The sequence below is a fragment of the Alternaria ventricosa genome, assembly GCF_023758065.1.
Source record: "Alternaria ventricosa strain BMP 2768 chromosome Unknown scaffold_18, whole genome shotgun sequence".
Classification (NCBI taxonomy): Eukaryota; Fungi; Ascomycota; class Dothideomycetes; order Pleosporales; family Pleosporaceae; genus Alternaria; species Alternaria ventricosa.
Window position 1 is genome coordinate 501,557 of NW_026055698.1, and position 27,780 is coordinate 529,336.

General features: G+C 53.4%; 11 protein-coding genes across 11 annotated transcripts; 6 read left to right on the forward strand and 5 right to left on the reverse strand.

Annotated features, from left to right (window-relative positions):
• Nucleotides 1–751: 751 nt before the first annotated feature.
• Nucleotides 752–2,880, reverse strand: J4E93_008864 (uncharacterized protein; the record flags this gene model as incomplete). The annotated part of the gene is made up of 6 exons (XM_049346761.1): nt 752–1,269; nt 1,317–1,506; nt 1,553–2,440; nt 2,494–2,637; nt 2,690–2,762; nt 2,813–2,880. 6 exons carry the CDS (start codon nt 2,878–2,880, stop codon nt 752–754), a joined length of 1,881 nt encoding a protein of 626 aa, XP_049196181.1.
• Nucleotides 2,881–3,891: 1,011 nt separating this feature from the next.
• J4E93_008865 (uncharacterized protein) lies at nt 3,892–4,583 on the forward strand (the record flags this gene model as incomplete). The annotated part of the gene is made up of 4 exons (XM_049346762.1): nt 3,892–4,075; nt 4,129–4,292; nt 4,341–4,506; nt 4,558–4,583. 4 exons carry the CDS (start codon nt 3,892–3,894, stop codon nt 4,581–4,583), a joined length of 540 nt encoding a protein of 179 aa, XP_049196182.1.
• A 338-nt stretch (nt 4,584–4,921) lies between these two features.
• Nucleotides 4,922–6,688, reverse strand: J4E93_008866 (uncharacterized protein; the record flags this gene model as incomplete). Its single annotated transcript, XM_049346763.1, has 6 exons — nt 4,922–5,115; nt 5,364–5,631; nt 5,731–6,014; nt 6,085–6,173; nt 6,251–6,558; nt 6,614–6,688. 6 exons carry the CDS (start codon nt 6,686–6,688, stop codon nt 4,922–4,924), a joined length of 1,218 nt encoding a protein of 405 aa, XP_049196183.1.
• Nucleotides 6,689–7,205: 517 nt separating this feature from the next.
• On the reverse strand, nt 7,206–8,551 carry J4E93_008867 (uncharacterized protein; the record flags this gene model as incomplete). Its single annotated transcript, XM_049346764.1, has 5 exons — nt 7,206–7,568; nt 7,619–8,018; nt 8,067–8,239; nt 8,300–8,406; nt 8,464–8,551. The coding sequence occupies 5 exons, from the start codon at nt 8,549–8,551 to the stop codon at nt 7,206–7,208; spliced, it is 1,131 nt and encodes a 376-aa protein (XP_049196184.1).
• A 510-nt stretch (nt 8,552–9,061) lies between these two features.
• J4E93_008868 (uncharacterized protein) lies at nt 9,062–10,881 on the forward strand (the record flags this gene model as incomplete). The annotated part of the gene is made up of 2 exons (XM_049346765.1): nt 9,062–9,347; nt 9,398–10,881. 2 exons carry the CDS (start codon nt 9,062–9,064, stop codon nt 10,879–10,881), a joined length of 1,770 nt encoding a protein of 589 aa, XP_049196185.1.
• Nucleotides 10,882–11,985: 1,104 nt separating this feature from the next.
• Nucleotides 11,986–13,085, forward strand: J4E93_008869 (uncharacterized protein; the record flags this gene model as incomplete). The annotated part of the gene is made up of 2 exons (XM_049346766.1): nt 11,986–12,996; nt 13,047–13,085. The coding sequence occupies 2 exons, from the start codon at nt 11,986–11,988 to the stop codon at nt 13,083–13,085; spliced, it is 1,050 nt and encodes a 349-aa protein (XP_049196186.1).
• A 1,135-nt stretch (nt 13,086–14,220) lies between these two features.
• On the forward strand, nt 14,221–16,287 carry J4E93_008870 (uncharacterized protein; the record flags this gene model as incomplete). The annotated part of the gene is made up of 1 exon (XM_049346767.1): nt 14,221–16,287. The coding sequence occupies one exon, from the start codon at nt 14,221–14,223 to the stop codon at nt 16,285–16,287; it is 2,067 nt and encodes a 688-aa protein (XP_049196187.1).
• Nucleotides 16,288–16,706: 419 nt separating this feature from the next.
• J4E93_008871 (uncharacterized protein) lies at nt 16,707–17,393 on the reverse strand (the record flags this gene model as incomplete). Its single annotated transcript, XM_049346768.1, has 3 exons — nt 16,707–16,851; nt 16,902–17,274; nt 17,327–17,393. 3 exons carry the CDS (start codon nt 17,391–17,393, stop codon nt 16,707–16,709), a joined length of 585 nt encoding a protein of 194 aa, XP_049196188.1.
• Nucleotides 17,394–17,509: 116 nt separating this feature from the next.
• Nucleotides 17,510–17,898, forward strand: J4E93_008872 (uncharacterized protein; the record flags this gene model as incomplete). Its single annotated transcript, XM_049346769.1, has 2 exons — nt 17,510–17,516; nt 17,570–17,898. 2 exons carry the CDS (start codon nt 17,510–17,512, stop codon nt 17,896–17,898), a joined length of 336 nt encoding a protein of 111 aa, XP_049196189.1.
• A 12-nt stretch (nt 17,899–17,910) lies between these two features.
• On the forward strand, nt 17,911–19,596 carry J4E93_008873 (uncharacterized protein; the record flags this gene model as incomplete). Its single annotated transcript, XM_049346770.1, has 3 exons — nt 17,911–17,915; nt 17,974–17,981; nt 18,488–19,596. 3 exons carry the CDS (start codon nt 17,911–17,913, stop codon nt 19,594–19,596), a joined length of 1,122 nt encoding a protein of 373 aa, XP_049196190.1.
• A 2,872-nt stretch (nt 19,597–22,468) lies between these two features.
• J4E93_008874 (uncharacterized protein) lies at nt 22,469–27,454 on the reverse strand (the record flags this gene model as incomplete). Its single annotated transcript, XM_049346771.1, has 1 exon — nt 22,469–27,454. One exon carries the CDS (start codon nt 27,452–27,454, stop codon nt 22,469–22,471), a length of 4,986 nt encoding a protein of 1,661 aa, XP_049196191.1.
• Between the last annotated feature and the right edge of the window lie 326 nt (nt 27,455–27,780).

The following is a 27,780-nucleotide window of genomic DNA, read 5'->3' on the forward strand; positions in this document are numbered from 1 at the left end:
TAACTTACCACGACCGCTGAGTCACAAGTCCCCCGGCCAGGGACCACCACGCCTACCAGATCTTCGGGTCTCCGTCACGTCTCAGATCCTTTAGCGGGGTGGCTCTGCGGGTAAGCCGCTGCGCATGATTCTCGAACATGCTCGTGCGCGGCCTTCTGGGCTGGCTATCAAGGTCTGGACCACCAGGGCAGACATGTGCTCGGAAATGCTTATTGCGACGACACTTGCACCTCGAGGGAATGGCCAAGATTGGCATGCAAAGCGAGACCTGCAGCTCTACACGAACAGCTTTAGAGTCAGTAGCTGCTGTCAGAGATTTCTGATACCCAGAAACATGAGTAATCATTACTCTTTTTCAAGACAGCCCACAATCAGGGAAGTGCGAAACATGACTACTTTGGCCTCCCTATATTCGAGAGAAGAATATAATTGTTTATCTAGCAAGTAGGGTATTTTTCTAGCAACCGTCCAACCCGGACCTGATACAATGGATAGATGACCTCGAACGCCTCAGACCCTGTAGGGCCTAAAATACCCTGTCAGACAGCTCCCTGAGCTACCTTATTCTTGCACCTTTTTCTCCTGTAGATACAAGGGCCGATCACGACTATCGGCCCTAAAATGGCTGGGACATCTTCGTCCAATGGTACAGCCTATGGTTAACACCTGTCATCCTGCAGCAGGTGGCTGCACCACATTCGTTGTGGTGCTTGAATAGCAAGGCCGCCTGACCGTGTCGTTGCGCCTGCTATCAACGCGGGCGTGGTTGCATGGACCCCATCTGCTGTGGCATTTGGGGAGGGTACATTTGTTGACGCTTCGCTGGATTGTTCATATCATCGCCTCCAGATATCTCCGAGACTTGGCGGCGATGACCCGGCGCTAGTTGTGATTGTTGCTGCTGTTGCATTTGTATGTGTGGTGAGGTACTGTATCCCATGTTGCCGTGCATGGGGTTCACTCCATATGGACCTGGGTGTTGGACTGGTTGACCTCGCATTGCTTGCGCAAAATCGTCCGGGACTGTGCTGCCTACAGGAGAGACGCCCGGCATTTGGTTGGGAGAGTTCCAGTTGCTGACCGTCTGTGGAGACTTGGCTGGAGAATCTTCCTCCTTGAGCACCAGTTGACGTGCTATTTGCACAGGCTGGGGCGCCACCATGGTCCCGTCAGCCTGAGCGACTGGTTTCTTTAAATGGACAAGGTGCTTCTCTAGCATGTGTAGAAGGCCCTCCTTAGTGAACGGCTTGGGGAGAACGTCGTTCATACCTGAAGATATTAGCACAGGAACTGGAATTGGACAAAAAATCTCTTACCATGCTGGAAGTACATGGAGATGTCGTCGCTTCGGATGTTAGAAGTCATAGCAACAATCGGTGTTGTGTCAAACTGTCGAATCAAGTGGCACGCTGATACACCGTCCAGGTTTGGCATAATAATATCCATCAAGACCAAATCGTACTTTGAGCCAGCATTCATCTTGTTAACAGCTTCCAAACCATCGAGCTGGGTTCAATTAGCATGGCGTGCAAACGACGAGTAGATGACTTACAGCACTATCGATGGAGCAGTGGAAAGCGTACAAGAACTTGCTTCCAATTCGACGGCACGTGGGGTCGTCCTCAACGAGCAGAATCTGAGGTGGTCGAATCCATCCTGGATCTGGAATAGCATTTTTCCTCTTTGGCTCTGGCATTCTTGGTTCGCTGGATTCTACTGCTTTGGGCGGAGCAGCATAGGGAATGTTGTTGATGTGCTCGCTGTACATGGGGTCGATACCTTGGTTGGAACCGACAGGGTAAACGAGGTTATCGAGATTTTCCAGACGCATGGAGTTGGTAGAAGTTGCTGAAGGCGGTCCGCGGCTCGTCGGTCGCAGTGTTGCTCGCGCGAGATCTGGAGGCGGAGTTGTCAAGGTGCCGTTCATCCGCATGGTAATCTCGTTCATCTGCTCCAGGTTTCGGGGGTTCAGCATAGCATCTGCGTTCGTTTCGCTTAGAAGTTTAGAGGCGTGCTGCAACGGAGAAGCGGGGTTGTCGTCGTCGTTGGACGCGGTGGGCTCCATGCTGCCGTTCTGCGAGTCGGTGCCGTTGGGGAAAACGAGCTTGCTGTTCCTCCTTTGCGTCGCATCAACGCCGTGTAGGAAGGTCATGATCTGCTGCATGACATGCTCGTGGTTGACAACCGTCTTTTGTAGCCCGATAACCTCCTGTAAAAGCATTGAATGGTGGATGCTTAGTTCACTATAGCGACTCTCGAGCGCATGCAGTTGAGCCTGCGTCGCCATCAACTGTCCGCTAACCATGTCCATCTGTTGCGAGGGCGCAAACTCTTCCGCCGCGGCTTGGTTGGGTTTTCGCGGCGCGGGGGCCTTTCGACGAATATTGTCGAGCGCGTCTTTGTTGTTCATCTTGAAGTCGGGATGCTTGAATTCCCAGGCCTATGGGGCTGTTAGCCACGATACCTGCAGACGTATCCAGGAATACCACATACTCCAGGTCCATAAGGCGACTGTCCATTTTCTTCGTTGTTGTGACGGACTTTGTGGAAATCGTACTTGTTCAGCTGGCGGACAAAACTGGCGAAATTGCTGTGTTTGAAGTGTTTAGGGAGGATGTGCTTTGTGAATTTCTCGTTCTGTCCGCGTGTCAGTAAGATTGTCACAATAGTAGAGGCCCGAGGCGCATACTTCCAGGACGACAAAACTGTCGCCGTCGTTTCCCCATCGTACTACACTCTCGTCGCTCCCGTTCTCCAACATCCTAGATGGGGTTCAGCGCGAAGCACAGCGCGCATGGGCGCGTCAACCTACTTGTACAGCTTGCGCACAAAGTCGCTGGAGTTGTTGGACCCTCCCCCACCGGCTTGGCTGGGATCCATGATGGTGAATTGGGCTGCGTTGTGGGCGTAGATGCCGCTGGCGGTGATCCGTGTTGATGCGCGACGGCACCCGGATAGTCGAATGGATGCCTAAGGGCCTGCTGAAATCCAGTCACAGTCTTCACCACTGGAGGCGACCGCGATGGAGCTACGGGGGACGGTGCGCAAGGTTCCGGTTGCGCGTTGGAGTGGTTTAAACTTTTGCTTGGCCGGGGGCGGATCGGTGGTGGATGGGCGATGACGAAATTTCCCAAAAAGGGCGCGCCGTGTTGCAGGCGGACGGAGGGCGATGGACGAGATCTGGAACCTTCAAGTGTAAGAAACAGGGAGACATGGGCACCTCTGCGCGGGCACTTGGGAGCTAAACGGGCCTAAAGCAGGTTAACACTGGGCTCGAGAGGAATGCAGTCGAGCATGCGCTAGGAGCAAGCCAAGCGGGCGACGTGCCGAGGAGACGAGCCAGGGGGTTGCTGCTATGACAGGACACGGGACACGGCCATGAGCAGACTGAGTCGCAGCCCGTTTCCACACCGCACACACATCGCGAGCGCGGCCATAGTACCTGCAGTCCTTTTTCGGCGACCATGGTACGCCGGGCGTGGCTGCTCCAGCCAATGTTTCCGTGTCTCTGCAACCCATGTCCCCACTGATTACGCCGTTGACGATTCACCACCGGCTTGAGGCACGATCGGCATACAGCAGCAAGCGTGCAGTTGGGCTGCGCTAGTACCGGTGTGGGTCGAATGGGTCAGTATCATTATCCGCAATTTGCTGGTGCACTCGAGACTAACCTGCATATACAGCTCTTATTTATGGACACGATGCTGCCATGTGTTCCGATATTGCATACTTCGGGGACAAGGTGCACACGTCAAGTGGAACGCGGCCGGTGGGCGCGCCTGCCGTCTTCCGACCGAAATACCCCCACCACCAGTGCCTCACCACCACCAAGTGCACACGTGCTCTCTTCACACACGCCCACATACACGCACCTCTACCTGCATACACGCCATGTTCGCTACCGCCCGCCGTCTACCCCTAGTTCGTCCAGTCGCCAGCCGACGTATGTTCCACGCCTCGGCACCTGCATTCGTCAATGTCGGCGACAAGCTGCCCAGCGTTGACCTCGTCGAGGGTTCGCCCGGTAACAAGGTGAACCTGGCCAACGAGCTGTCTGGAAAGGGTGTGGTTATCGGTAATTATCTCCTAGCGCCGACTGAGTGAACATGTGTTTGACAACTGGCAAAGGTGTTCCGGCTGCTTTCTCGCCCTCGTGCTCTGAGAACCACATCCCTGGCTACATCAACTCCTCCAAGCTGAAGGATGCCGGCAAGGTCTTTGTTGTCTCTGTGAACGACCCTTTTGTCATGAAAGCATGGGGTAAGATGCTTGACCCATCCGGCTCCAGCGGCGTGAGTTGTTCGCACTCCGATGAGAAAACACCCTGTTGACATTTTCAGATCCGCTTCCTCGGTGACCCCAGCCTGAGCTTCACAAAGGCCCTTGACCTCTCTTTCGACGGTGCATCCATCTTCGGAGGTGACCGCTCCAAGCGATATGCTTTGGTCATTGAGAACGGTACTGTCAAAGCAGCGCACGTTGAGCCTGATAACACGGGCTTGAATGGTATGAATCACTTCTGACCAATAACGAATACAATTTGCTAATGAGGTTCAGTTTCTGCGGCAGACAAGGTTCTATGAAGAATCCACGACACGTTTGCAGATAGGTCTGGAGAGTAGTCCCAGTCACCGCTACGACGACTACATATTGCTTACAGCCTCAAAAATGGCCTATACTGTCTATCTCAAGGAAGATTGGATAGCTACCTTCCCTATATTGATGATCAATATAACATATCATGTTCATGAAATTTCTTCGGACATAGTGACATCATATTGAATCAGACAGCAAAAAGAAGCAACCTAAACATGCCTCTGACGGAACAACGATAGCTAAGCAACAACCACCCTACGCAATTCTCAGACCTAACAAAACCCTTGACACGTTCCACACACTCAGACCACCACCGCCGCACCATCTACTTCTTGCCAGCAAACGCGCACGTCCCAAGATCGCGCTTCTCCGCTGGAAGCTGAGGACTAATGTCAAAGTCGAAGATGTCAATCGGTAGTCCGATGGTCGTACAGGCGTTGGGGATATCGACAATACCAGCTATATGACCCTGAATCGGGGCACACGAGAGCAGGAGGTAGATCTGGTAGTCGCTGTAGCCTACAGTTCAGTCAGTAACCAATTTCCGGGGAAACTCAAGCGTCACGAAACTCAGTACCAACCCCCTTTCACCACAAACACGACAACCAATCTCTGCTCCAAACGAGAAAGCCAGTGCCAAGGAATCAAGAACACCGGAAGTACCAGACGAGACATGAGCCTCGAACTTCACCAGGGCAGGCTAACACATGCCAGACCAGAAACCAGACCAAAAGCAATTAAAAAAAAAACAGAAAAGACAAACTCACCAAACCGTCTCAAATACTCAATCACCCTCAGACAAGTCTGGCGATACGCCACCGTAGCATCAAGATAGTGCTGTTTACCCTTCTCATCCACACTAAAGCCCTCAAAGTAGATGTACCTGCCAGGACCAAACTGCGGCTCCACAGGACCAGGGATGTAGATGGGACTCTTCATGTCGAGTTGCTTCATGCCGCCCTTCATGACGCTGAATTTGATGGTGATGACGCCTGCCATTTCGATGGCGCCGCAGAAGGAGATTTCGCCGTCGCCCTGGAGGAGAGGGGGAGAGGTGTTAGTTCGCGTTGTTCTTTTCAGGGAGGGTTTTGTGGGGGTGGATAGGCTTACTTGGCTGAAATGTAGGTCTCCTACACTAAATTTCGCACCGGGTACGTGGACGGGGAGGAAGACTTTGGAGCCGCGGGAGAGGTTCTTGATGTCGCAGTTCCCACCATGTTCAGGACGTCCTGGGATTGTGCGGGCGCCTTCTTTCGCGATTTTGTCCTTCACGGAACCTGTGGCGGAGCCGGAGTGGGCGTTTTGGGGCTGTGGTGGTTGTGCAACGATGCGGTCCAGGTGCGTGTGCGTCGAGATGAGTTCGGCTTCACGCGTGTTCCAGGTTTCGAGGACTTCGGCGGAGGGGGCACAGCCTAGGACTGAGATCGTGGATAATGTGATCAGTCTTGTGTTCGATTGGGGCAGAGCGTGAGTGGGAAGTTTGCTTACTGCCAGGGTGTATGAGGCCTGCGAATCGGACACCAGGGATGTGGCGGGAGCTGCAGAAGATGCCTTCGAAATCCCAAATAGCCTTTGCACTGTATGTGCGTCAGCCTTCATGTCTTTTCTTCTTCCGTTGTTTGCTCGAATCGCCATATTCGTCTCGCAAACTTACGGTTCTGGGTAAAGCTCATCTAGGAATCCTCCACCGTTCTCTTTCGCAAATATACCTGTGAAACCCCATGGCTGGTCTTCTAGCGGCTGTACGTCTTGGATATCAACTACCAGTACATCGCCAGGTTCCGCAGTTTCGATGTCAAAGGGTCCAGTCAAGTAGTGGATCTTGGTTAGGTCAACGTCACGGATGTCATCTGCTGAGTCATTGTTGCCGATTTGACCGCCTGTCCAATCTACGCATTCAATCTTGACGGCTTCACCAGGTTTGATCGTGCCGTAGGAGGGGTTCTCGGGATGCCAGCGGTTCTGCAAGTTTTATTCTTGTAAGGTTCACTGCATGTATTGTGAGCATTTGACGTACGTGCAGGCATTCCTGCTCTGATGCTGGTTTGTCGAGCGAGACTTTCGCCGCGTATCGTAGACCTTCTTTGCCCATATTGCACTTGTGGAGTGTATCAGAATTGGAGTTAGACGGAAGGGGAGAGAACAAGTAAGTTGAATAACGGAGGAAGACGCGTCCAGTCGCGAGAGGGGATAGTCACGTATATGAAGCCAATAGACGCGGGGAAGGAGTAACTCTCAACCTATCAATTGTTATCTGGGACGAATAGATACGTGCCTAGTGCAAGGCCGAATCGCATATCCACCAACTATTACTACAAGGTGGGTGATAAGCTCGATGATACGGCGCTGTTACGTTACGTATGATCGGATGGAGCTGTAAGCTACCTACCACAACGGGACGCGTTGACCCCACTGCGGGGTATATTCATAATGGTACCATCATCGTACAGCGGCCGGATAGCGTGACAACTAGATATACCTGATTGCCGACGGCGCATGTACTAGCTGCGGTTCGTTTTCTAAGGTGCGAGGTTGCGTGTTCGTCATGTCAAGCGGCAGTTTTCCGCTCCCATATAGTTTGTCATGCGAGGTTTCCGCGTCATCGCAAACTAGCTGAACGTCTTTCGTGGTGTCTGGCGGACTTCAGATTGAATCTTGGGCTTGTGCATTGCGAGATTGTATTCGTCCATGTGCTGCCATGGCAAGTTCAGGAACTCGTGTTTGTTCTTCCAGCGCAGTGACTCTTCCTTGAACTTGTCGGCTTCGGTGGGCGGGAGCGGCGGCTCTGTGATCTTCGTGATGAGGTATGCCGTAGAGGCTTCGGCAAGACCGTATATGAGGACGCCGACGAGGGGTATCTTGACAAAGATGTAGAAGCCTAGACCGAAACCAAAGAGCACACCAGCTCGGTCTTTGAACCAGAGCTTCTTCTGCTCTTTATTGTAGCGAACACGAGTGAAGTAGGGCTCAAGCTGTTTGAAGTCAGCAAGGTGAGCATGGAGTTTGTTGAAGAGGTGCTTACCAGCTCTCGCATAAGAGTTCGCGATGAGAAGTAAGCTTGCAGGAAGCTGACCAGGTATCTGCGGGGGAACAGCAATGATCCCGCAAAGATAGCTGCTGCCGGCTGGGTTCCCACCGATTTCTTGAATGTGTAGAAACTGGCAGCAGGCAGCACGAAGCGTCCTACATACGGAACGTAGGACAATGCCAGTACTGCCAAAGAGATAGCTGCCTTCCTCCCCTGTTTTGTGGCATATAGCATTATAGCCTGCTTGATAGGCTTCTTCTCCTTCTCGGGCTTGGGTGCGTGGTCGGGGTATTTCTCGAGGTTTGGGTAATACATGGCGCGGAGGTTGTGGGGGTCTTCGGTCTTGTGCTTCTGCACGTACGTCTCGTCGACCCAACGGAGGGAGTCCATGAACCTGGAGACGTTGTCAGCTAGATCTCAAAACGGCTACTAACGTTCTTACATGCGATCCAGAGTAGGTGTGACGTAGCGCATCATGGTCATGAGAAAGAAGGGCACCTGGAGGACGGTGTGCTCAAGGAAGTGGAGGCCGTTGACGACACTCTCGTCCATGCTCGTGTGGTCCATGTTGACGAAGAGGGAGAGGATCCATAACAGCACTCTGACCCCGACAATCTGGGTATGTTAGACGTGATGTTGCGTGGGATAGGGCATTCTTGGATGGTTGAGACGTACGGGTATGGCGACGATGATGCGGATGGCGACGCCTGCAGCTACAGCAATAGCAGCCTGCCGGTAGTGGTCCGAAGTGAAGAGACCTGGATTCTGGAGAGCTCGATTGACTGCGATGGTGTCAGAATGGAGCTGTCATTCACGATACCATGATGGCCTCCACTTACCGCCAACCAGAGTAAGCTGGGCTCCCCGCAGGATGGCGTTAGGGTCGAAGTTGGACACGTCGAACTGGGACATGTCAATTTTGTCCATGTTGGCAAGCTTGACAAATGCACAGGCAGTCTGGTGTTGCTTTCAGCGCAGCAAACGTGGAATGCGTCCACGTAGAGGTCGTGTGCGAACGCCTGCGAACTGGCGGAGCCCATGACGTACTGACAGCTCCCCACGGACCCATCGTAGCGCAGCGCGTCGCAAACAAAGCAGGTAACGCGTTGTTGATAGGGGATGCCGTCGCACCAACAAAACACGCACCCATCTCCAGCGTCCCATCTCACACCGGCGGCATAACTGGCAACTGGACGCGCGCGGGGTTCAGACGATCCGCTGATCAGGTTGAAACTCGACGTCGCTCCTGTGGCCAAAGCGCGTAGCGTTCCGAAGCCAGGGACTTCCAATCCCTTCAGCCTTTCCATCACCCCCCATCTCCGCAGTAACACTTGTAATACCCTTTCCAAGCGCCGGCCGCTGTCTTCTGTCGGGATCCTCCACCTCGACCTCGCTCTACCGGGATAGCAATGCCCCTATAGGAAGTCTATTATGACGATGCCGGCTTCATCCCAGCATCCTGAGCACGCGCCGTCTGCTCTCAACCCCAGCAACTCGAGGCGCAGCTTCACACTGCCCGCGCGCACTGCACGGAGGACTACGTCGGTGCCTGCACCGTCTGCGAACAGTGCAGATGGCATAGAGACGCTGTTTGTGTGCTCCAACTCCAAGATCTTCTCCTTCACAACAGCTGGGCCAGCGCGGCGCCTGTCACCTTCCCGCTCAGGTGACGCAGCGCATCCGATAGCGTGGAAGACGCCTACAGAGCGCACACTCGCAGTCGGTATGCTATCCCACGTGTCACCGGGCTGGAACTTGTCTAACCTATCACAGGGGCTCTCCGTATCTATCGTGTGACAGCCTCCAACGTCTCCTTCCTGAACAGCGGCAACCTCCTGCACACCATCTTTCCCAGGTCTCAGATATGGCTTGTCGACAACCAGTCCGTCTTCGTACTGCGCGTACGCCAGGACTCGTACTATCGCATCGAGCTCCCCTATGAGACGGACGACGACAAGGACAAGATTACGCAGTTCAAGTCGGTATTGGCGCAAGTCATGCAGTACGAGAGAACCCAATGCCCGTTCGCGCGAGGATTCGAGGTCGTCGCAGAGCTCGAGCGCCCGAAGAGCCCCCCACGCAAGACCATCAAGAGGAAGCCCTCAGGGCAGGCAAAGAAGTGGGTCATGGACAAGACCTGGGTTCCGCAGCAACATGGCTCTCGGCCTTCTACTGCTGGTACTATGAGCTCAGAGACTGGTACCACTTCTTCAAACGAAGAGGACGACCGGTCGAGCGTCTGTACTGACAGTAGCGAAATAGTGCCGGCCGCACCCGAGACCCCGTTGGCAAGAACGGCACCAAAGCCTCTCTCATCCAGATCGCCTCAACGCCGCCCTTCGGTAGCGGAACGCGCCAGCATGTTTCAAGGCCTGCGGTCAGTTACGGCGCCCATCCGAGCGCCCAGGAGAGAATCGGTATCGGCCATGGAGCGCATAGTCGAGTCTCCACCAGCAAAGCAATCCACCGCAGCTGAGAAACCCATACTGGAGCGCCAGATTTCAGACGCCTTGAGTCTGGCCTCAAGCGCAGACTCGTTCTACTCTCTGGACACTGCTACACCGCGAAGTCCTTCTCCCAAGTTCCTCGATGCCGAGGCTGATGTCCTGAATCCATGGGCACAAGTCTTTTCCAAGCACCAAGATGAGCCCAGGGGCCGTTCAATACACCGACGTCAGATATCCGAGGATACTGTCCGCGGCCCATCCACCGAGCGTACTGATGCATCCGCACCCGTGACTCCTACTGCCCCATACTATCCGTCCGCGGTTCCCTCGGTCGATGGACGGCCGTCATCAGCACCTTCAACACCACCGCTTATGAGCGATTCCGACGACGACAGCCTCGGGCGTGCTAGCATAGACATACCTACACCACCAGATGCCATCCGTATGAGGAAGCTCACAGGTGCTTCACAGAGACGTGCCTTCTCTCCTATGCCTCCAGCGCAGAACCTTTTCTGTCCACCCAAGCACAACCCAGGGAGAGACTTCACAAATGCCTTGGTGAGCAAGACGTGTGAGCTTGTTCTGGGGCCGCCCGCACACCTGGTATCCGTCATGCTCCGTATCGCTACGAGCATCTCAAATGGGTTCGGTTTTATCACCTACCGCGTACGCCGCGCTGAGAAGATTCCATGCGCTTGGGAGTCAGATGATGATGCTGACTGGGCTGAAGAAGACGACTTCGGCATCCCGCTCAACAACATTGGGACCCCGGCAATGCGTCGACAGACGTTCTCGGGCGAACTTGACTGATGCATTTGAGGCTGGCTGAGCTTGGATGGTGGTTTGTTATTGCATTTTCACGGTTGATACCAGGCGTTGCGTCTTATGTTTGCATCTAGAAGGCGAAAGTCATGCTACTTTCAGTCGTACTTACACGACGTTGACGTTTTTGAAGAATACATGATTGTAATATGGCGGTACGATAGTGGATAATATGAAATGCGCTCTTCGCATGAATGAGGATACAAGTTTACACACCGTCTTTGGCTGGGCAAGCAGCGTCACTGAGAAGCTGAGACCACAACACCACACCGGGGCATGCATCCTACCCTTGCCATGCTGAAGCTTGATCGGAGGCATCCCGATGAGCCTGGACTCGGTGCTGAATGTGGTGACACTACGTAACCTGCTCTCCTGGGCCGTAAGACTCCGAAGCAGGTCATCTCTATGACTTCAATCTCGACTTCAGCGTGCTGCTATCCGTCATGGCGAGCGGCGCATGTGGTATGACATGATGCCTGACGTCGAATACCGTTGGATCTCGATCGCGAGGTACACTCCTGGGGAAGGCGTTACCGGGTCTGGCTCCTAGCGCCCGGTTTGTCCGTCCAGTCGCGCGGCGATGACGAGCAGCCATGCAGGCACAACATAAGACGATGCTCACTCATCCCATCTCCATCACCCCATCAGCGCCATACCGCAAATGCACATGTCGGATTACTTGCATGCCCTCACCTGAGGGAGACTGTTGGGACTTGCGCGTGATCGCCCGCGTCGTGGGGCATTTTAAAATGAGGATGCAGGGTTATGGGTCCTAGCCACGCTGGCAAACCTTCGATCGCATCCAGCCAGCTTTACCGCAACTTGCAGCGCCAGCGGCTTGTCCAATGACGTCTAGCGCTGCCTCGCGTGTTGCGCACGGAATCAAGGACCTGACCGACTAATTAACTTTGTAGAGGAGGCGGGTGATCCGTTCCTTTTCCCCTAACACTCCCATGGAACCTTCAGCTTTGTGTCAGGAATAGACACCCGTCTCGCTTGCTTACGCCTCATCACCTACTTATCCATTTCGCTTCGCACTGCCGGGGCTGCAACATCGACTACCACCGGATCGCGTTTACTATGAAAAGGAAGATGGAGGAGGATCTCGACGTGTTGTTGGACGAGACGTTGACGCTATGCAAAACACCCCCCGTTCCGCGACGCAATCCGCATCGCGTCTTCTATCAGTACAAATGCAAAACATCGCCGCCCACGACGCCATCAAAGGAACCGGAGAACCCAGAGATGGAGATGAAAGGACCGCCCATGTTCCACTTTGGAGGCCAGACGGAGTTGGTCCCCAAGCCCCTCTTCGCCAGAAGCAACTCGCTGCCATCACAATCAGTCCGACCATCGCTGCCATCGCGACCATCCGAGCCTTTCCAGTTCAACGCCGACGACATCGTCAAAAGCCCAACGCCTTTGTTCGGCAGGAGAAACACGCTGCCCTCGAAGGTGCGACGCGCTGTTGCCGCCGAAAGAAAGCCATCGCCGTTGTCGCGCGGAGAGGGAGTGCGATCGTCGCAATCGGCCCACACCACCACCAAGGAGCCCACGTCACCAGCGCTGCCACGTAAGGAACCCAACACCACCCCGAACCCAAAAGCGAAGACCACGAAGTCGCAATTTGCGACTCCGCAGAGGACCCCCCGTGTTGTCGACATTAAAAGACCATCGCCACTTTCTGGCAAGGGCAGTGTGCGACGACCCGGTCCCACCCGATTCGCTCCTGTGGAACCCCCATCGCCGATAGTCCTGTCACCCGTCATCTCCAACAGCTCTGCGACTTCATCGCCATCGCCATCTGTCTTCTCCGAGGCTGCCAGTTTCTCTGCATCGAGCCCATCCACACCTGCCACGTCACCACCTGGCTCTCCAATGGTGCCAACAGTACACGCTCGCTCGCAGTCGCTAAGTTATTTTCCGCCGTCTCATTGGACCATCAAGCCCTCGCCTTCCCCGATCTACGTCCCCAGGCAGAAGTTGAGGAGGAAGGACAGTCCCAAAATGGAGACACTTCGCACACTAAGAGCGAAGGAGTCGGACATGATGCTGCAACAAATTTACGACCAACATTGGGAAGCATACCGCGCAAAACTACTTGTAAGTTCTGCCAACGCACCTTCCACACAGCACTCACTAACCTGGCGTAGAACATGACTAGCGGACTCCGCGCTGCAGAGCGACTTTAACGACCACGATTTACGATTTAACGACTTCAAGACGAGGGCATGCATGGCGTCACACGGCATTTGATTATAATACCCCGGGTTTGGATATATGGGCGCATTTAGAAACCGATTTGCATTTACGGTCTGCATTCACGGTCACAAGCGTTCAACATATTGGGTATACACTGTAATCTAATAGAGCACAGGGCACTACAGCCCTGGTTTGATTCCAACATAATCTTCGTCGACGTCTCTGAGCGAGCGAGCGGCACAATTGTCGTGCTGCGGAGCCTCAGCTGCACGCATGCAGAGCTTACATCACCCGCGCCTGGCAGCTGACCTCGATAGCACGCAGCCCCATCGCGCAGCGCTAGTGATTGGTTGACACATCTGACACTTGCAGCAGACAGCCTCACCAGGCCTTAGCTGCCTATTCTCCCCGCTGCACCCGCCACCTGATATTTCTTCACCAACTTTACTCTTTTTGGAGATGCAACTCGCAACACATGAACTCCCAAGGTAAATGTACACTGTCTGTGCTATATCCAGACCGCCTGCGCCGCATATCCGTCGTGGCGCAGCGCGTAGCCTTGTTCCGTGTAAAGGTGGGCCTGACCTAGCCACCATAGGCTAAGCAGGCGCGTAAGATGGCCCCCAAATGGATACCCGTATGCTTCGAGCGTTCTCCATGTTCGCATTGACGCTGAACAGCACATCAAACTGTAGTTATGTGGGGTGTGTGGCACAGGATTTATAGGAAGCTTATTCCCACTTCCCGCGATTTTCGATGATTTTCTGGTAACGTTCTGAGCTCGCGCCTGCCCAGGTGGCACGTCATTTGTTTCATACCACAAAGCGCAGCCTTGTAGGCAACCTAGGGACCTCTCTTCGGAAGACTCGAACATCTGACTCACGCCGTGTCGTTGCCACTGTAACACGTATCGATTTGGAGGAGGCTGCCTCGTGCCAGTCATGCGTATGAGTCGGTGGGTTTAGTGTTTGACTCGACAACTTCAGTGCAGCAACCTACACTCACGAGCAAACGTCTCGCAACTGAAGTTAAAACACCGTATACCTTACACGTTCACGAACATCCCGGATCGTCAGAGGCTGGTAACGACACCGATATCAGTTGCCTATCTCGGCACGAACAACCATGGACTTCTCGAACCCAGAGAGAAATGACAACGCGCCGCTGCGCTTGCTCTCGCTAGATGGAGGGGGCGTACGGGGACTGTCGTCTTTGTTGGTACTCCAGAATCTGATGGAGAACATAGCATTGGAAGAAAAGAGGTTAGGAAGGAAAGCCATGAACGATCACGAACCGCTAAAGCCATGTGACTATTTCGACCTCATCGGCGGTACATCAACGGGAGGAATAATAGCCATCATGCTATCACGATTGCGACTCGACTGTAAAACCTGCATCGCTGTATACAGTAAACTAGCAGAGCAAATCTTCAAGCACGATCGATCGATAAAGGCGTTTGGCATGAAGATCCCCACAGGAGCAAGTCGGTTTTCCGGTGCCGTTCTGGCAAATGCCATCAAATCTGCGTTGAAAGACCTTGGTTTCGATCCAGATGAACTGATGTGGGATGAGGCGCTTTTTGAAGAAGTGGATGAAGCGGCGGATCTACCCAGAGACAGCATTTGGGCAGACGCGCCTCCAGCGCCGGTAATTACAGAGAGCCCGGTCGGCACACTCAAGAACTCGCTATGCTCCCTAGAGTCAGGCCCTCCTGAGAGTATCGATAGCACGAAGAATCTGTCTACACTCTTTAGCGACAGTCCGTTCGGCCCGCGAAAGCCAATGCGAAGCGCTACTTGGAAGCTACATCACCGGCAATCAGTTCACAAAAAAGCAAACGCAAAGGGGTGTCGCGGCTTCGTACTTACTTCCCTCAAGAACGCCTTAGGCCTTCCCAGGATTTTATCAACATATGATCCCAATGACCGGACGACGCGCATTTGGGAAGCCCTCAGAGCTACATCCGCAGCACCGACATTCTTCGAAGAGATGCAATTCGGCACGCCCAAAGTCACTTATCTAGACGGCGGCGTAGGCTTCAACAACCCATGCGCAGAAGTCGACTACGCGGCAAAAGCACTCTGGGAAGGCCGCTCCATCGGCGTCATAGTCTCCGTCGGCACCGGTCTACAAAGCATCCCCAGCGTAAAGAAGATGGCATCATGGCTGCCCTTCGGCCTTGGAACAGACATCTCCATAGCCAGCGCACTCACCGGCATGGCCACAAGCACCGCACGCGTCGACAACGAAATGAAGCGCATGTACAACAACTCCGACACCAAATACTTCCGCTTCGACGTCGACCGCGGCCTCGCAGACGTCAGCCTAGAACAATGGATGAAAGAAGACGAAATGGCCTCCCTAACCGAACTCTACATGAACGACGGCGAACAAATTCGCTCAGCAAAAGACTTCGGGCAACGCATGGCCAAACTCTCCGCCTTACCTCCAAAATTCGAAATCAGTGCTTCCCACTTCCGTCTAGGCATGACAGGACGCGGCCTCCTCGATTGCTCATTTCAACTCGCCCAGGTCGACTTTAAAACGGGTATGCCGCTAGGCGTTTCACCGCACCTAGATGACATACCGCGCATGTCTCAATACCGCGACCTCTCGCCCAGCGGCGAAAGCGGGCTCGCCCTCGACAACGCAACTGGCCGACTCAAACGCATCTTCCCCGTAGCCGAAGACCTCGACCACGACGGCCGTCGCGAAGAAGCCGCCGTCTACCAATGCATCAAAGCCGATAACATCTGTCTCCGCACAATCAAAACAGGTATACCACAAGGCAAATACAAAGTCCAGTTCCTCGTCTCCTTCCACAACAGCACGCACACCCCGCCAAAGGATCTCGTTTTCAGCGTCGGGAAACCGTTTGATCCGTCGAACTTCTCGCAGCGCTACGTTGATGTTAAGATCACGCCTGATGTGGGCAGTGTGCTGTTGCATCCGGATGCAGTGAGGGTTAGGGTCGGGTCGAGAAGGTATGAGGAGCTCAAGGGGAAGGGGTGGGCGGAGATTGAGGGGGATATCGAGGTTAGTGTAGGGTTAGACGGGGCGTTGGGGTTTATTGTTAGTAAGAAGTATGAAGATGGTGTGTTTGTGGATGGATGGAGTTTTGGTGGTGTGAGGCTGGAGCCGGTGTTTGGGACGGCGGGTGGGGTGGTGACGAGTCCTAGGATTTTGACATGATCTATCGACCAGGCGTTATGGGAACGCTGTCTCAGCGAGTGGTTGGTAATCGCTCGTCGACTTTCGATGTGTACAAGCTTTGTTTCGAGTCTCTTTGGCGGGTGTTTGGAGGAAGTTATGACGAGGGCAAGGTTTGAGGTAATGTTCATCAGACAGGAATTATAGACCATGTAGTTTACGCGTCATAGCAGCGAAGCGCGTGTTTGTTCAAGGAAACAAGAACTTTTATTGAACTGTCTACTGTTTCTATTATTGAGACACACCCTATGCAAACACCGAACAGTGCCGATACGTGTGTTAAAGAGCGACGATAGTTGATATTATCGTGTGACGACAAGCCCTACGATTGGCTTGGCTAGCGTTGACCAGTGAGATCCATTCGACGGTGTCTGCATGTATCAGGAGCGAGATCCCAATGCTCAGAGTGTGGGGGAAGCAGTCGGGCAGGTGGTAACACTGAAAGTGTTGAAGACGGTGGTAGGCACGCTTGTGGTGGAGGTGATCGTAGCAGAGGCAAGAGTGAAGACCGTCGCTGTAGCGGTACCGGAGATGGGTGTCGAGGTACTATCTTTGATAAGCGAGTGCATGATAGAGGCAAGGAGTAAAGTACTTACGTGGTAACGGTAGTCCTGGCAGTGGCAGTCGAAGTCGCAGTGACTTGTGCCTGAGTGAATGTGAAGTCAGGACCGAAGAAGCCGGCACGCTTCTCCAACTTCACCTTGGGATCGTCGATCACGGCACGCTCGTTCACCTTGGCCTTGGGAACGCCAAACGCGACGCGCTTGCGGTGAAGGTTAAAGGTGGAGCAGCCGGAAAGCTTGCGTCCTCCAATGATGTTCGAGTTAACGCGGACGTCACCGATGCTGCCCTTCATGTAGCAAGCACCAGGCTGTCCAATGACCCAGGAGACATTGACACAGCCAGTAGTGTTGTCGCAGGCTTGGAGACATTGCTCGTATGTGTCAGTGTACACGAGACCGTTTTGAACTAGATATAATGTTAACTCGTGTACGTTGCAAGGATGAACAGGGAAGCTTACGGTCATTGCCGAAGCGGTCAGAGCTGCATTCGACAGCATATACCGCGCCACATGAAGTTGTGACCATTGAGCCATTGGAGCCAGGGCAGCTAACTCCGGCCGTTGAGCTCGCAGCAGGAGCGCTCGATGACGTAGGGCTTGATGATGCAGTGAAGACACCAGCGGGTGTGCATGCGCACTGGTATGCCGTGTTGGAGATCGTAGTAGTAACGGTAACGGTGGATGGTCCGGGAGCGGGTGCAGCTGAAGTGACTGGAGCTGAGCTTGCTGCCACGGAAGAAGAAGAGGGGGAAACGGAAGAGGAAACACGGGATGAGGTAGACACAGGCGAGGAGGCAGCCACGGAAGAGGAGGCAGCCGCAGATGAGGAAGCAGGTGCCACCGAGGATACGGCCGCAGACGAAGAAGCGACAGCAGACGAAGAGGCAAGTGTCATCGAGGAAGCGGCCGCAGAGGAAGAGGCAGGTGCCGCCGAAGAAGCACTAGTTGCCGACATAGTTGTGACGCGGACCAGTCTTCCACCGATGATGTTGCTGTTCGAACCGGCACTGTTGGCTGCACTCTTCAGGTAGCAAGGACCGTTAATGACGTAGCTGGCAGCGACACAGCCTGAAGTGGTAGAACAGTCTGCCAAGCAGCCCTCGTAGGAGCTGGGGTAGGTCGGGCTCATTGGGCCTGGGATATCGCCACCCTGGTAGTCGGCACCGCACTGGACTAGATATTGCATACCATTGACAGTGACAATAGAGCTGTCGGATCCAGGGCAAGAAACACTAGCGCCTGAGCTGGCAGCAGGGCTGGAAGAGGAACTGACAGTGGTCGTGGCAACTGACTGAGAGGAAGCGCCTGCAGAAGAAGCGATCATCGAAGAAGATGAAGACACAGGGACTGATGCAATCCTAGCACCCCAGACATTACCGTTGGACCTAGGCGCACCGACACCGCTCTTCAAGTAGCAAGGGCCATTTGGCAGGTATGAAACGGCCTGGCAGCCAGAAGTGGCTCCGCAAGCTTGGATACACTGCTCATAGTTCGCAGGGTTGCCAGGTGCAACACCGATATCGGAGTTAGTACGGTCGATGAAGCACTCGACGACGAAGTCTCCTTGAGGGGTGGTGAACGTGGCACCATCGCTCGCGGGGCAGGACAAGCTAGACGCAGATGGCGACGGGCTGGCTGAAGTGGGGGTGACAGAGCTTGAAGTGATGGCAACAGAGCTGGAAGCAGGGCTTGAGGAAGCCGGGCTGGAAGAGGCTGGGCTTGAAGCCGGGCTTGAAGAAGCAGAGCTGGAAACACGGCTTGAAGAAGCTGCGCTCGAGATAGGGCTTGAGGAGGCTGAGCTCGAGACAGGAATTGAAGCAGCTGGGCTCGATACAGGGCTGGAGGACGCGGAGCTCGAAGCAGGAGTGGAAGCTGCTGAGCTTGACGCAGCGCTTGAAGAAGCGGGGCTCGATGCAGGACTCGATGCAGGACTCGATGCAGGACTCGATGCAGGACTCGATGCAGGACTCGATGCAGGGCTCGAGGAAGCAGAACTGGATGATGGGCGTGCAGATGAGCTAGGAGAAGCGGGCGAGGACGATGCGGCCGGAGTAGAGCTCGGTGTCGGGGTAACAGTAGTCACGCTTACGACGGTGGTAGTAGCGACGGAGGCTGAAGAGGGCGATGGAATAGGAGATGGTGAAGCGGATGAGCTGGAAGAAGCAAGCGAGGGCGACACGATGGAAGCGGAGCTCGATGGAGTAGCCGTAGTGACGCTTACCACTGTGGTGGTGACAACAGAGGCTGAGCTTGGCGAAGGAATGGGGGAAGGCGAGAAGGATGAGCTCGAGACTGGTATGGAAATTGGCCTCGAAGATGAGCTCGGGACTGATACGGCGGATGAGCTTGGCGATGGGATAGGGGAAGGCGAAGAAAATGAGCTCGGTGATGGAATGGAGAAAGGCGAAGAAATTGAGCTCGGCGTTGGCGTAACTGTTGAGACGACGACCGTGGTGGTAGTAGACACTTGTGCCGACGATGATGGTATAGCCGGAATAGAGGATGATGGGACAGCTGGAACAGAGGATGATCGGGAAGACGATGACACGATGGGCGCCGGAGACGAACTGGGGCAAACGGTAAACGTCTGTGTGATAGCGCTGGTGACTGGGAATGTGAAAGTAGCGATGTTTGTCTGTGTACTGGTGGCAGAGGCGGAAGAGACTGTAGTAGTCGCCGCAGGCCTAACAGGCGCAAACGCAACGTTGGTAGCAGTAGCAGTCGTCTGAACAAAGCTTGTAGCCACAGTGCTTGGGGAAGGCTGGTCGCCGAACGCAGCAGTGAAGGCACGGGGAGTGGCAGCGAACGGGTTAAGGAACGCATAGTTGTCGATGGTGTAACGACCCATGTTAACCCAGTCGAAAAGGTCGGCATTCTGACAGAAGATGCCTGTATAGGTTGCCGGCACGCCTTGGGTCTGGTAGGAGCAGGTGCGGGTGTAAAGTAGCAACGGGTTGGAAATGATGGGCGTGAATGTAGGCCTAGTTCCTTGGTAACAAGTAGAAGTACCAGACATGTAAGTCATCTGAATACCGAAGTTGTCGCCAGATCCAAAGCTATGCCTGGCTTGATCATAGCTGAAGGTTGGGGTGGCCGTCCCAATGAGGGACGGCAGACCCGCGGCAACGAGCGAGCAGCCTGACATGTCGGCTGGCTACTGAAGATTGAGCAAATTTAGGAGAAGAGCGAGCGTGCAGAACGAATGAGTTCTTGAATACAGAGAGTAGGAGGAAGCTCATTTATGAATCCCTACCTTCCAGCTACGCTGGTACTCAATCTGATGAGTTCATGAACTCTGAGGGGTTGAGCGACCCTGAACCACCGACTCACATCGTGTTCATGGAGTTGCTCCGACAGGAGGGTTCTCCTCACGGCTGGTCATCCGTATGTGAAAGAGGAGCCGGTTGGTGTGGTCCTGGAGCATGCCATTGCTTCCACTTGGGTCGCACGCGGCGGAGACGCTAAGCGTTCTCCCGAACGGAATGGAAAGATGCATCGGTTCTCTCGTAGTCTCGAGTGGTGTATGTCTAGGTGTGGTCCTGAGGTGCGACGCGTTCTTGATGACACAAAACCCTTCCAGAGTTGGAAGACGCGTTTGGCAGCACAGACCGCCGCTAACCCTGAAAGCCTCTAGCGCAGGGGCCACCTCGTCATCATCATGCCCGTTCACCCACTCTCGCCCAACCGTGAAAGCCGGAAGTAAGACCACAAAATCCTCCTCTACGCAGCAGTCTACACAACAACAGCGTTACTTTTATTATTTTAAAAAAAGTAGAGTAACTCTAAAGAATGTATAGAGCTTTTCTATAATTTTAGAAATTAAATAAAGAGCGTAGTTGTAGTAGAATGCTGTCCTGCCCTCCACTAGCTTAATTCCGACTTTCACGGTTTGCCTAGAGCACCCAGTCCGGCTCCATCCCAAGGTCTCGTCTCGAAAGACTCACAGTTACATCCTCTGTCATGACTTCTACTCTTGATACGGATTTCGGTTCGGCTGGGCCGTCGTTTTACGTACTGTATGTGCCATCTCACTCGAAGGCAAATCTCCCTATTGCCGAAGCATCCAATTTGCCAAACGAACTCCAATCTCGAAGGGTCTTTCGCCGAACATCGCATCATTAACGATCCCTGCGTCTCTGCAACCTTTCACATACGTTGGTAGACTAAAAGAAAACCACAAAACCACCCATATGTATCCCGCATACCTTGCTAATGCAGGTCCAATATTGTCGTGGCCGGCTCCTCGGTACCGTGCCTGGACAGCAATCCATTGCACAACACCTTCAACGGTGATGGCTACTGGCTGCGACATGAAGAATGCGAGTTCTCCCATGTCTCTGCGCGTTACCATAAACATTTGGAACTCGTGCACTAAGCAGCTAATCGCGAAAGACACATAGAGTTGAACTAGTCCCGATGCGAGACTGCCTTTGCGGAGAAGGAGGCGCACAATGCGAGCTGCGGGTTGCGAGACCATCTGCAATACACATTTGCGTTAGCGGGGCTTGGACATTGCAGGTGGTTGAATGCTGGAATCGAGGTAAAAGTGGCATGATGAGTCAATCCTGACTTTACCTTTCTCATTGTTTGGTGATAGACCACACTCCAGACCTGCCTCACAGACCACGCATCCCTCAACTTTCCCATTAGCGGGGGCCATTGCCACGTTTCGCATACCCCGCTTGCAACGGATACAGCCGCCATGAAGCTGTAAGCGAAGTTCAATCTTTCCCAGACCCATATCGCACCGGACCAGCCAATGAGTGTATCGACTATAAGGCGATAGGGGAGGGCTTCCGATGGCAGCCATACCTCCGCAGCTGAACCCCATCCGAGTAGCACGAGCATGGCCATAGACCGCAAGTACGTAATCATCATCTTATAGACATGTCTGCGCACAAAGGCCCGTTTCGAAAGACCCTCGTACGGACCGTCAGGAACACCTTTGGCCTGCCAATTCCAACCAATACCACGATGCGACGGAACCATGAGTGAACACACCCGGAGAACTTTCTGCCATGTCAAGCTCATGTCGTCCACGGCTCTTTCACTCCTAGTGTCGCTGCGCTTCGGGTTTCCAATGTATGCAGGGGCACCGGGCCCTTTCTGTGGAGACAAAATGGCGAATTCGAGGAACCAGATAGGCACAGCAATGAAGAACGAGCTGTTGTAATAATCGGAAGAGGGGTTACCGAAGGTATAGCATGGTGACCTAAAGCATAGGTCTAGAATCAGTGGGAATATGCAGATGGCGATCCGACGCCGGCTGGGGAAGAAGAATGGGACAATAGTAAGGATGAATATCAGTGGTTGGTAGAGTGGCGGCATGGGCTTGCGGTCGGCGAGCTGTGGCCAAGAGTACCAAAGTGGTGTCATTTTTTCCATCGTCTTTCGCATGTTGACTTCAACAATTTGGGGAGATTTCATTGTTGCGCTTCGCGGGCTGCAGTGATGGGGTCAAGCGGGGTTCGCCAATTTGTGAAGTAGCATTGATCAGGCCACCAGCCCAACCTTGGACGGCATCGAAGGATCCGAGCTGACGTAAACCCTGCCTACTAACTAAAGCAAGCACTATTGCCATGCCCCATTTCCTGGGTATGGTTAGGGCAGAAAGCTTTCCTCGATTTCCCATCCTCTTCTCCGGACACCCTCATTCTCAGATGCCTTCCACATTTCCAACATCAGTTTTAACTTATGCCTTGTCTCTGTCTTCACGATAGCTCGTTCCTCCTTCAATTCGGTCCCCACATGTTGGACTAGTGCCCAGGCAACTTCGACCTTCAACAAGTCCGGTGCTGTCAACCAGCTCAACCTCGTCTTACGAATGTCGCCTACGCATGTTGCCGTCAAGATGCGATTGTTCATGAGAGCATCATGCAACAGATCGTGTTTCTTGTAGGTATATACGCTTGTGCCAAATCGCTTTTCTCCTCTTCCGCTATTCTTGGAAGATACGATGTCAGTGCCAAGGTAGTCAATCAGTTCTCGAAGGGCTTGATGGTAGACTGGCCGGCTACTCATATCATCGATGATTGCCTCTAGTTGACCCGCGAAGTGCGTACATGCTTTCTCGCGGACCTCTTCTTCTTCATCGTGTGACGGCCATGGATAATCGAGCAGGAAAAGACGCCAGGAAAAGGTATCAGGGAGAACCGAAGGTTGACGGGCGGGGTCGCGCTCCCATCGTTGGTTGCGCAAATTGTTTACGTAGGACACCATCGCCATCAGTATCGGTCTGCCGTGTCGTAACCACCAAGACTTTGCGAGATAACTGCCACTTATCATTCTATTGCAGAAGCCTTTAGTGAGATTGGTGTATGTTGGCGAGTCGTTCCAAACTAACGCCGTGAAAAGGTTGAGATATTGCTCCTGGATGAGTTTGGGTGTAAGAACCGTATCGTCGGAAGAATCTTCTGCGTACTCTAGAAGTTCGAGGAAGTTCGCAGACGGGCGAATGCTCCAGAGACTACGGTCTAGTGCAAATAGTCGTATCCATGTTTGGACTTCAGGAAGTGAAGCTAGCGCAGGATCAGCGACAAGCCGTTGATTCATGGCTCGCAAAGATGCCGGAGGTCCGATGATAAAGCACAGGTATTCCACATATTCTTCCAGTATAGTATGCGGAACATGAGCTGGCATCTTGTTGTTCTCGTTTAGTAGCAGCCTGTTCACGTACGGGTCTCGCGGGATGGATGGGATGCGAACGTCCATAAGCAGCGCATCTTCAAGCCCATACTTTCGGAGAAACAATGCTACCCATCTCGTCGTCTGATCTCTCAGAGTCTGCAGTACCGGCATCAAGACTCGGTCTACGAATTGCTGGAACTCGACCGTATCGTTCTTCTTGTTACAGAAATATTGGATCAAAGCCACCAGAACCGGTGATTCTGACCCATCCTCGAGCGAGATGCCGGCCTGGATCTCGGGGAGCGTAAGGTCCTGTTCGTACTGCAGCCACTGCGTTTCGTCCAGCGGCTGTCTTTCGTTCAAAGATCCAGCTATTGGTATGAACAACTCCAGGAGAGTAAGTACTGCGCGAGACTGGTCTCGAGACCCATTATCAAGCAGTACTAGGAGGCTCTTGACGATGTTGAGCCGGACGTCAACATGTGTGTTCATTCTGGAAAGTGTGGATAGCACTGAAAGTGCATAGTCTGTTCCATTCAAGTCAAGGTCCTGGAAAAGCTGAACCAACATCTTAATCGTAGTGACTTTTACGTGCGGCTCGCCAGTGGGTGGCGCAAGATTGCCGTCGGCTGAACTTTCTTTATTGATTTTCTTGGCCTGTACCATGCTGATAATCTCATCGGAAAGAGATCCAATGCAGGCTCTGGCCTGCGACGCCGGAAGTCTTCGGAGGAAACTCGGTTTTAGTAGGATGCGATGCCATGAGCTCGACTTGGGCCTATCCAGGATTGTACGGACAGCTGACTGCGTGGCCAAGCCGGGTCTATCACTTTCGCCCACTCGAGCAATGAGCTGCATAGTGACCTCATGCAGAGCTGTATGGCTGTCGGATTCCTCAACTGTGTCCGCATGATCAAGAGCTTTGACGAGGTTTCGTGATAGTTGTGCCAGCAATGTAGGAGGTATCGTATCGAGATGACCGTGTATGGCTCTGGAAGCTGTAAACTGATTTGGCTCATCAGAAGTGAGGAACTCTTCGTCCAAGTATAAAGCCGGGTATCGCGTGTCTGTTTCCGAAGGAAATAGGGTCGCTAGAAGGCGGTCGCTCTTGACGAATTTCGCGTCGAGATACAGCAGAGCCGATAACACGCCACCTTCTCCCATATCGCGCGATGAACTCCAGATAAGCCTAGCGTCCTCTTCGTAGCCAGGAACTTTAACTGGTGCTGCAACAATGGGAAAGTTCACACGGCCTCTTGAAGTCATGATTCTCGATACGCCAACTGAAAAGTCCACATAAGTCGGTGCATCAAGTTCCCGCTCGACAAAATCCGGTCTTGTCGCAAAAGGGTTCCATTCACATGGCTCACCCGAACCGTCATCCTCAGGTATCATTGGCCAAGACTTCTTTATATTCCTCATCACGCCCTCAGGCGGCCACTCATCCAAATCGTCTGGCTTCATGTCTTTCCAAAAGCGTATTGCTTCCTCCTCTGTCATCCTGTCGGAGCTTAGAGGGCCGATGGCATACTGCCACGCCCTTCTGAGACGAGCTTTCTTCTCCGGCTTATCGCATGCTTTGGGTATATAAAGCTGTAGGCCATATTGGTAACTGTCTACGAACAGCCCAATGGTCTTCTGAAACTCTTTGTCCAGTGATACGGGTTGGAGAGCAGTCTTCGGATCTGGGAAGATGGCTTGCTGGGTACGCGCTGCAATGTAAGACGCCCCTATGCTGTTGAGATCCTTCACGTTCAGAATCCACGGTGCAGTCAGGCATTGTATTGGAAGTCCTCGAGGAAAGGGCTCAGGAAGCGCTAGTGTGGCAGGACGGTCTAGCGGCCTTAGCTTGGACCAGAGTTCGTTTCTCGCTCGTGCAAGGGTGTCTAAGAAGACATATGTCGAGACGTCCAAGCTTTCAAGCTCAATAGTGAAGGATCTGTGATAGGCAAGAATACCACGGGGATGGTCCGCCTCCAGTCTTGCGTATTCCTCTCTTTGCGCCTTTTCCTCGACCGCAATGAGCATCGGAATCGTGACCTGCCAAATGCAGGCATGTATACCGTCGTCAGAGGCTCTGAGTTGCTTCTTGACATGTGGTGTGAGGTCCATCCGTAGTTTGATAACATCGTGGAATAGCTCAAAGACGCCACTCCAATCATGCGCGTTGAACGAAGGTTCCTTGAGGGCTTCGCATGCTGTGTCAAACATTCCTTGCAAAATTGTGTTCGCCATTGCGACTCGGTGTTGTAGCACAGTCAGGCTTGGCAGTCCGTTGATCGATGCAGGAATACCTGATAGTAGACGTGTAGCTTCTTCAGGAAATATGTTTGGATAGATCTCCCGCATCACGAGCGGATCTCGCAAGAAACGTTTCGTCCACTCTAGCGTATCTTTCAGCATATCGAAAGATCCACTGGCGATAGCAGCAAATAGCGCTGACTTGGCAAAGAATGCACGTTGTTCCGGCTGAGATGCAGTAGCAGCCTTCTTCTTGCGCACATCAACGTAGCCATTGGCCAATGTCTTGGCGTCTTCTTCCTTGTTGTTCAGGCTTAGTAGCCAGATGTGAAATATATCCGGGTCACCGCTTTGATCTTGAAGTTCATAAGTTGGCGTTTGGCCGAAGATAGAGCGATTTCGATCAAGGTCGATTAAATCAACATCTCCTCTCGCTTTTCGCAGACGAGTAAACAGTAGCAGAGCGTCGGCAGGGGACAAATTCGCGAAAAAGCCGGGATGGATCGAGCCCTTGGTATTCTTCAGATCTTCATCGCTGTCCAGGTCAAGCGAGGTGGACGCTTGGTAGCAAAGTCTCAAGAGTGGGTAGCTTCGCTTTACGGGAACCCCTGTGAGGATAACAGCCCAGTCTCCGATGTTGATCTTGCTGGCTGTACCAAAGACCGGATGAGAACAGAGTCTCCGCAGATGCTGTTCGAACAAACTTGGCTGTTGTGACCAGCAATAGGCGACCTGCTGGAGAAAGTCGCCCTTGATGCCAGTGATGTGACATCCTGTGCTTGGATGGTTTTCCAGATAGCGCATCGTAAGATCGACGATTCGTTGTACCATGTCCCAACCTGCGCGGTTCTTAATGGCACGTTTCATAAGAGGGTTGACGAGTTGATCGATGAAAGTCTCGTCCTCCACTACCGAATGCGCTGAATTACTGAGGGTTTCCAGGAGTCTCAAGGAGAACTCCATAGACTTGGAGAAGCCCTTTGTGGTCGATTTACCTGGCGGATGGTGATGCAGTAGCTCTGTAGGTACCGTGATGTTGTCGTTGGGTGGTTGTTCCGCGCTCGCCGCTTGGAGGAGCTCTTCTTGCATACACTCTGGATAGTACTTGACGAGATCCTTGGTTCGTGCATCTTTCCATGTTCCTTTCGACTCGCTTGCGATGGCCTCTTCCACCAGCTCCTTCGAACACGCAGGGATGATGAGTCGGTAGAACCTTCCAAGTGCGCGCTGGTCTTTCGTCTTATGCGGCGCACCAGGAAAGCGATCAGGGTGCAGCGCTTTGAAGAGTGCCGTGAAAAGCTGTCTTTTCGCATCTACCTCAGCCCCTCTACCCGAACGACCAATCGCGGTACAGGCAGCTTTGACTTCAATCACCGAGAGGTCTGCAAAGATGTCAAGCAACCCAGCAATTCCCCCGAGACCATCCCATGTCTCTCTCCATCGCGGAGAACAAAGCCCCTTGCGCAGAAACTTGATGCCGAACTTGCGGACAAGTACGGACTTATCTTGGATGAGCGCCTCGCGTGTAGCGAGAGGCGACTGTGCTACACCGAGCCATGGTGCGAAGGCGAGCGGCGATACCGAGCCTCTCTCAACAGCTAGGAGAAGCTGTGTCGTGATCTCCTGGATTGGCGCATCGTTCAGTATTTGGCGGTAGTAGTCTCGAAGCTCAGCAAGAGTGGAAGACCGAATGCGACGCGTGTCGAGACCCGCGGTCATGTTGTGTGGAGCCGAGGTAGATTCCGCGTTGCACCTCAGCTTTCAATCGCGACAGCAACAGCATTGATATAGCCTCCAGAACTGCAGGCATAGTGCACGCGAGTGGTAGCATAGGCAGACATGACCACATAGGGGAAAGTCGATGATCAGGCGGGCTGCGTAGTGGGGCTCGTCGTGTGAGAGAAGGGCTGAAAGGCCAGCGACGCGTCTATGACGTCAGCCTACCTAGGTATCCTCCCAAGGTGGTGACAACTCCCACTACGCTGCGCCCTCCGATCTCACGGATACAATCAACGCCCTGCTCGACCCTCAGCCCTACAGCCCCT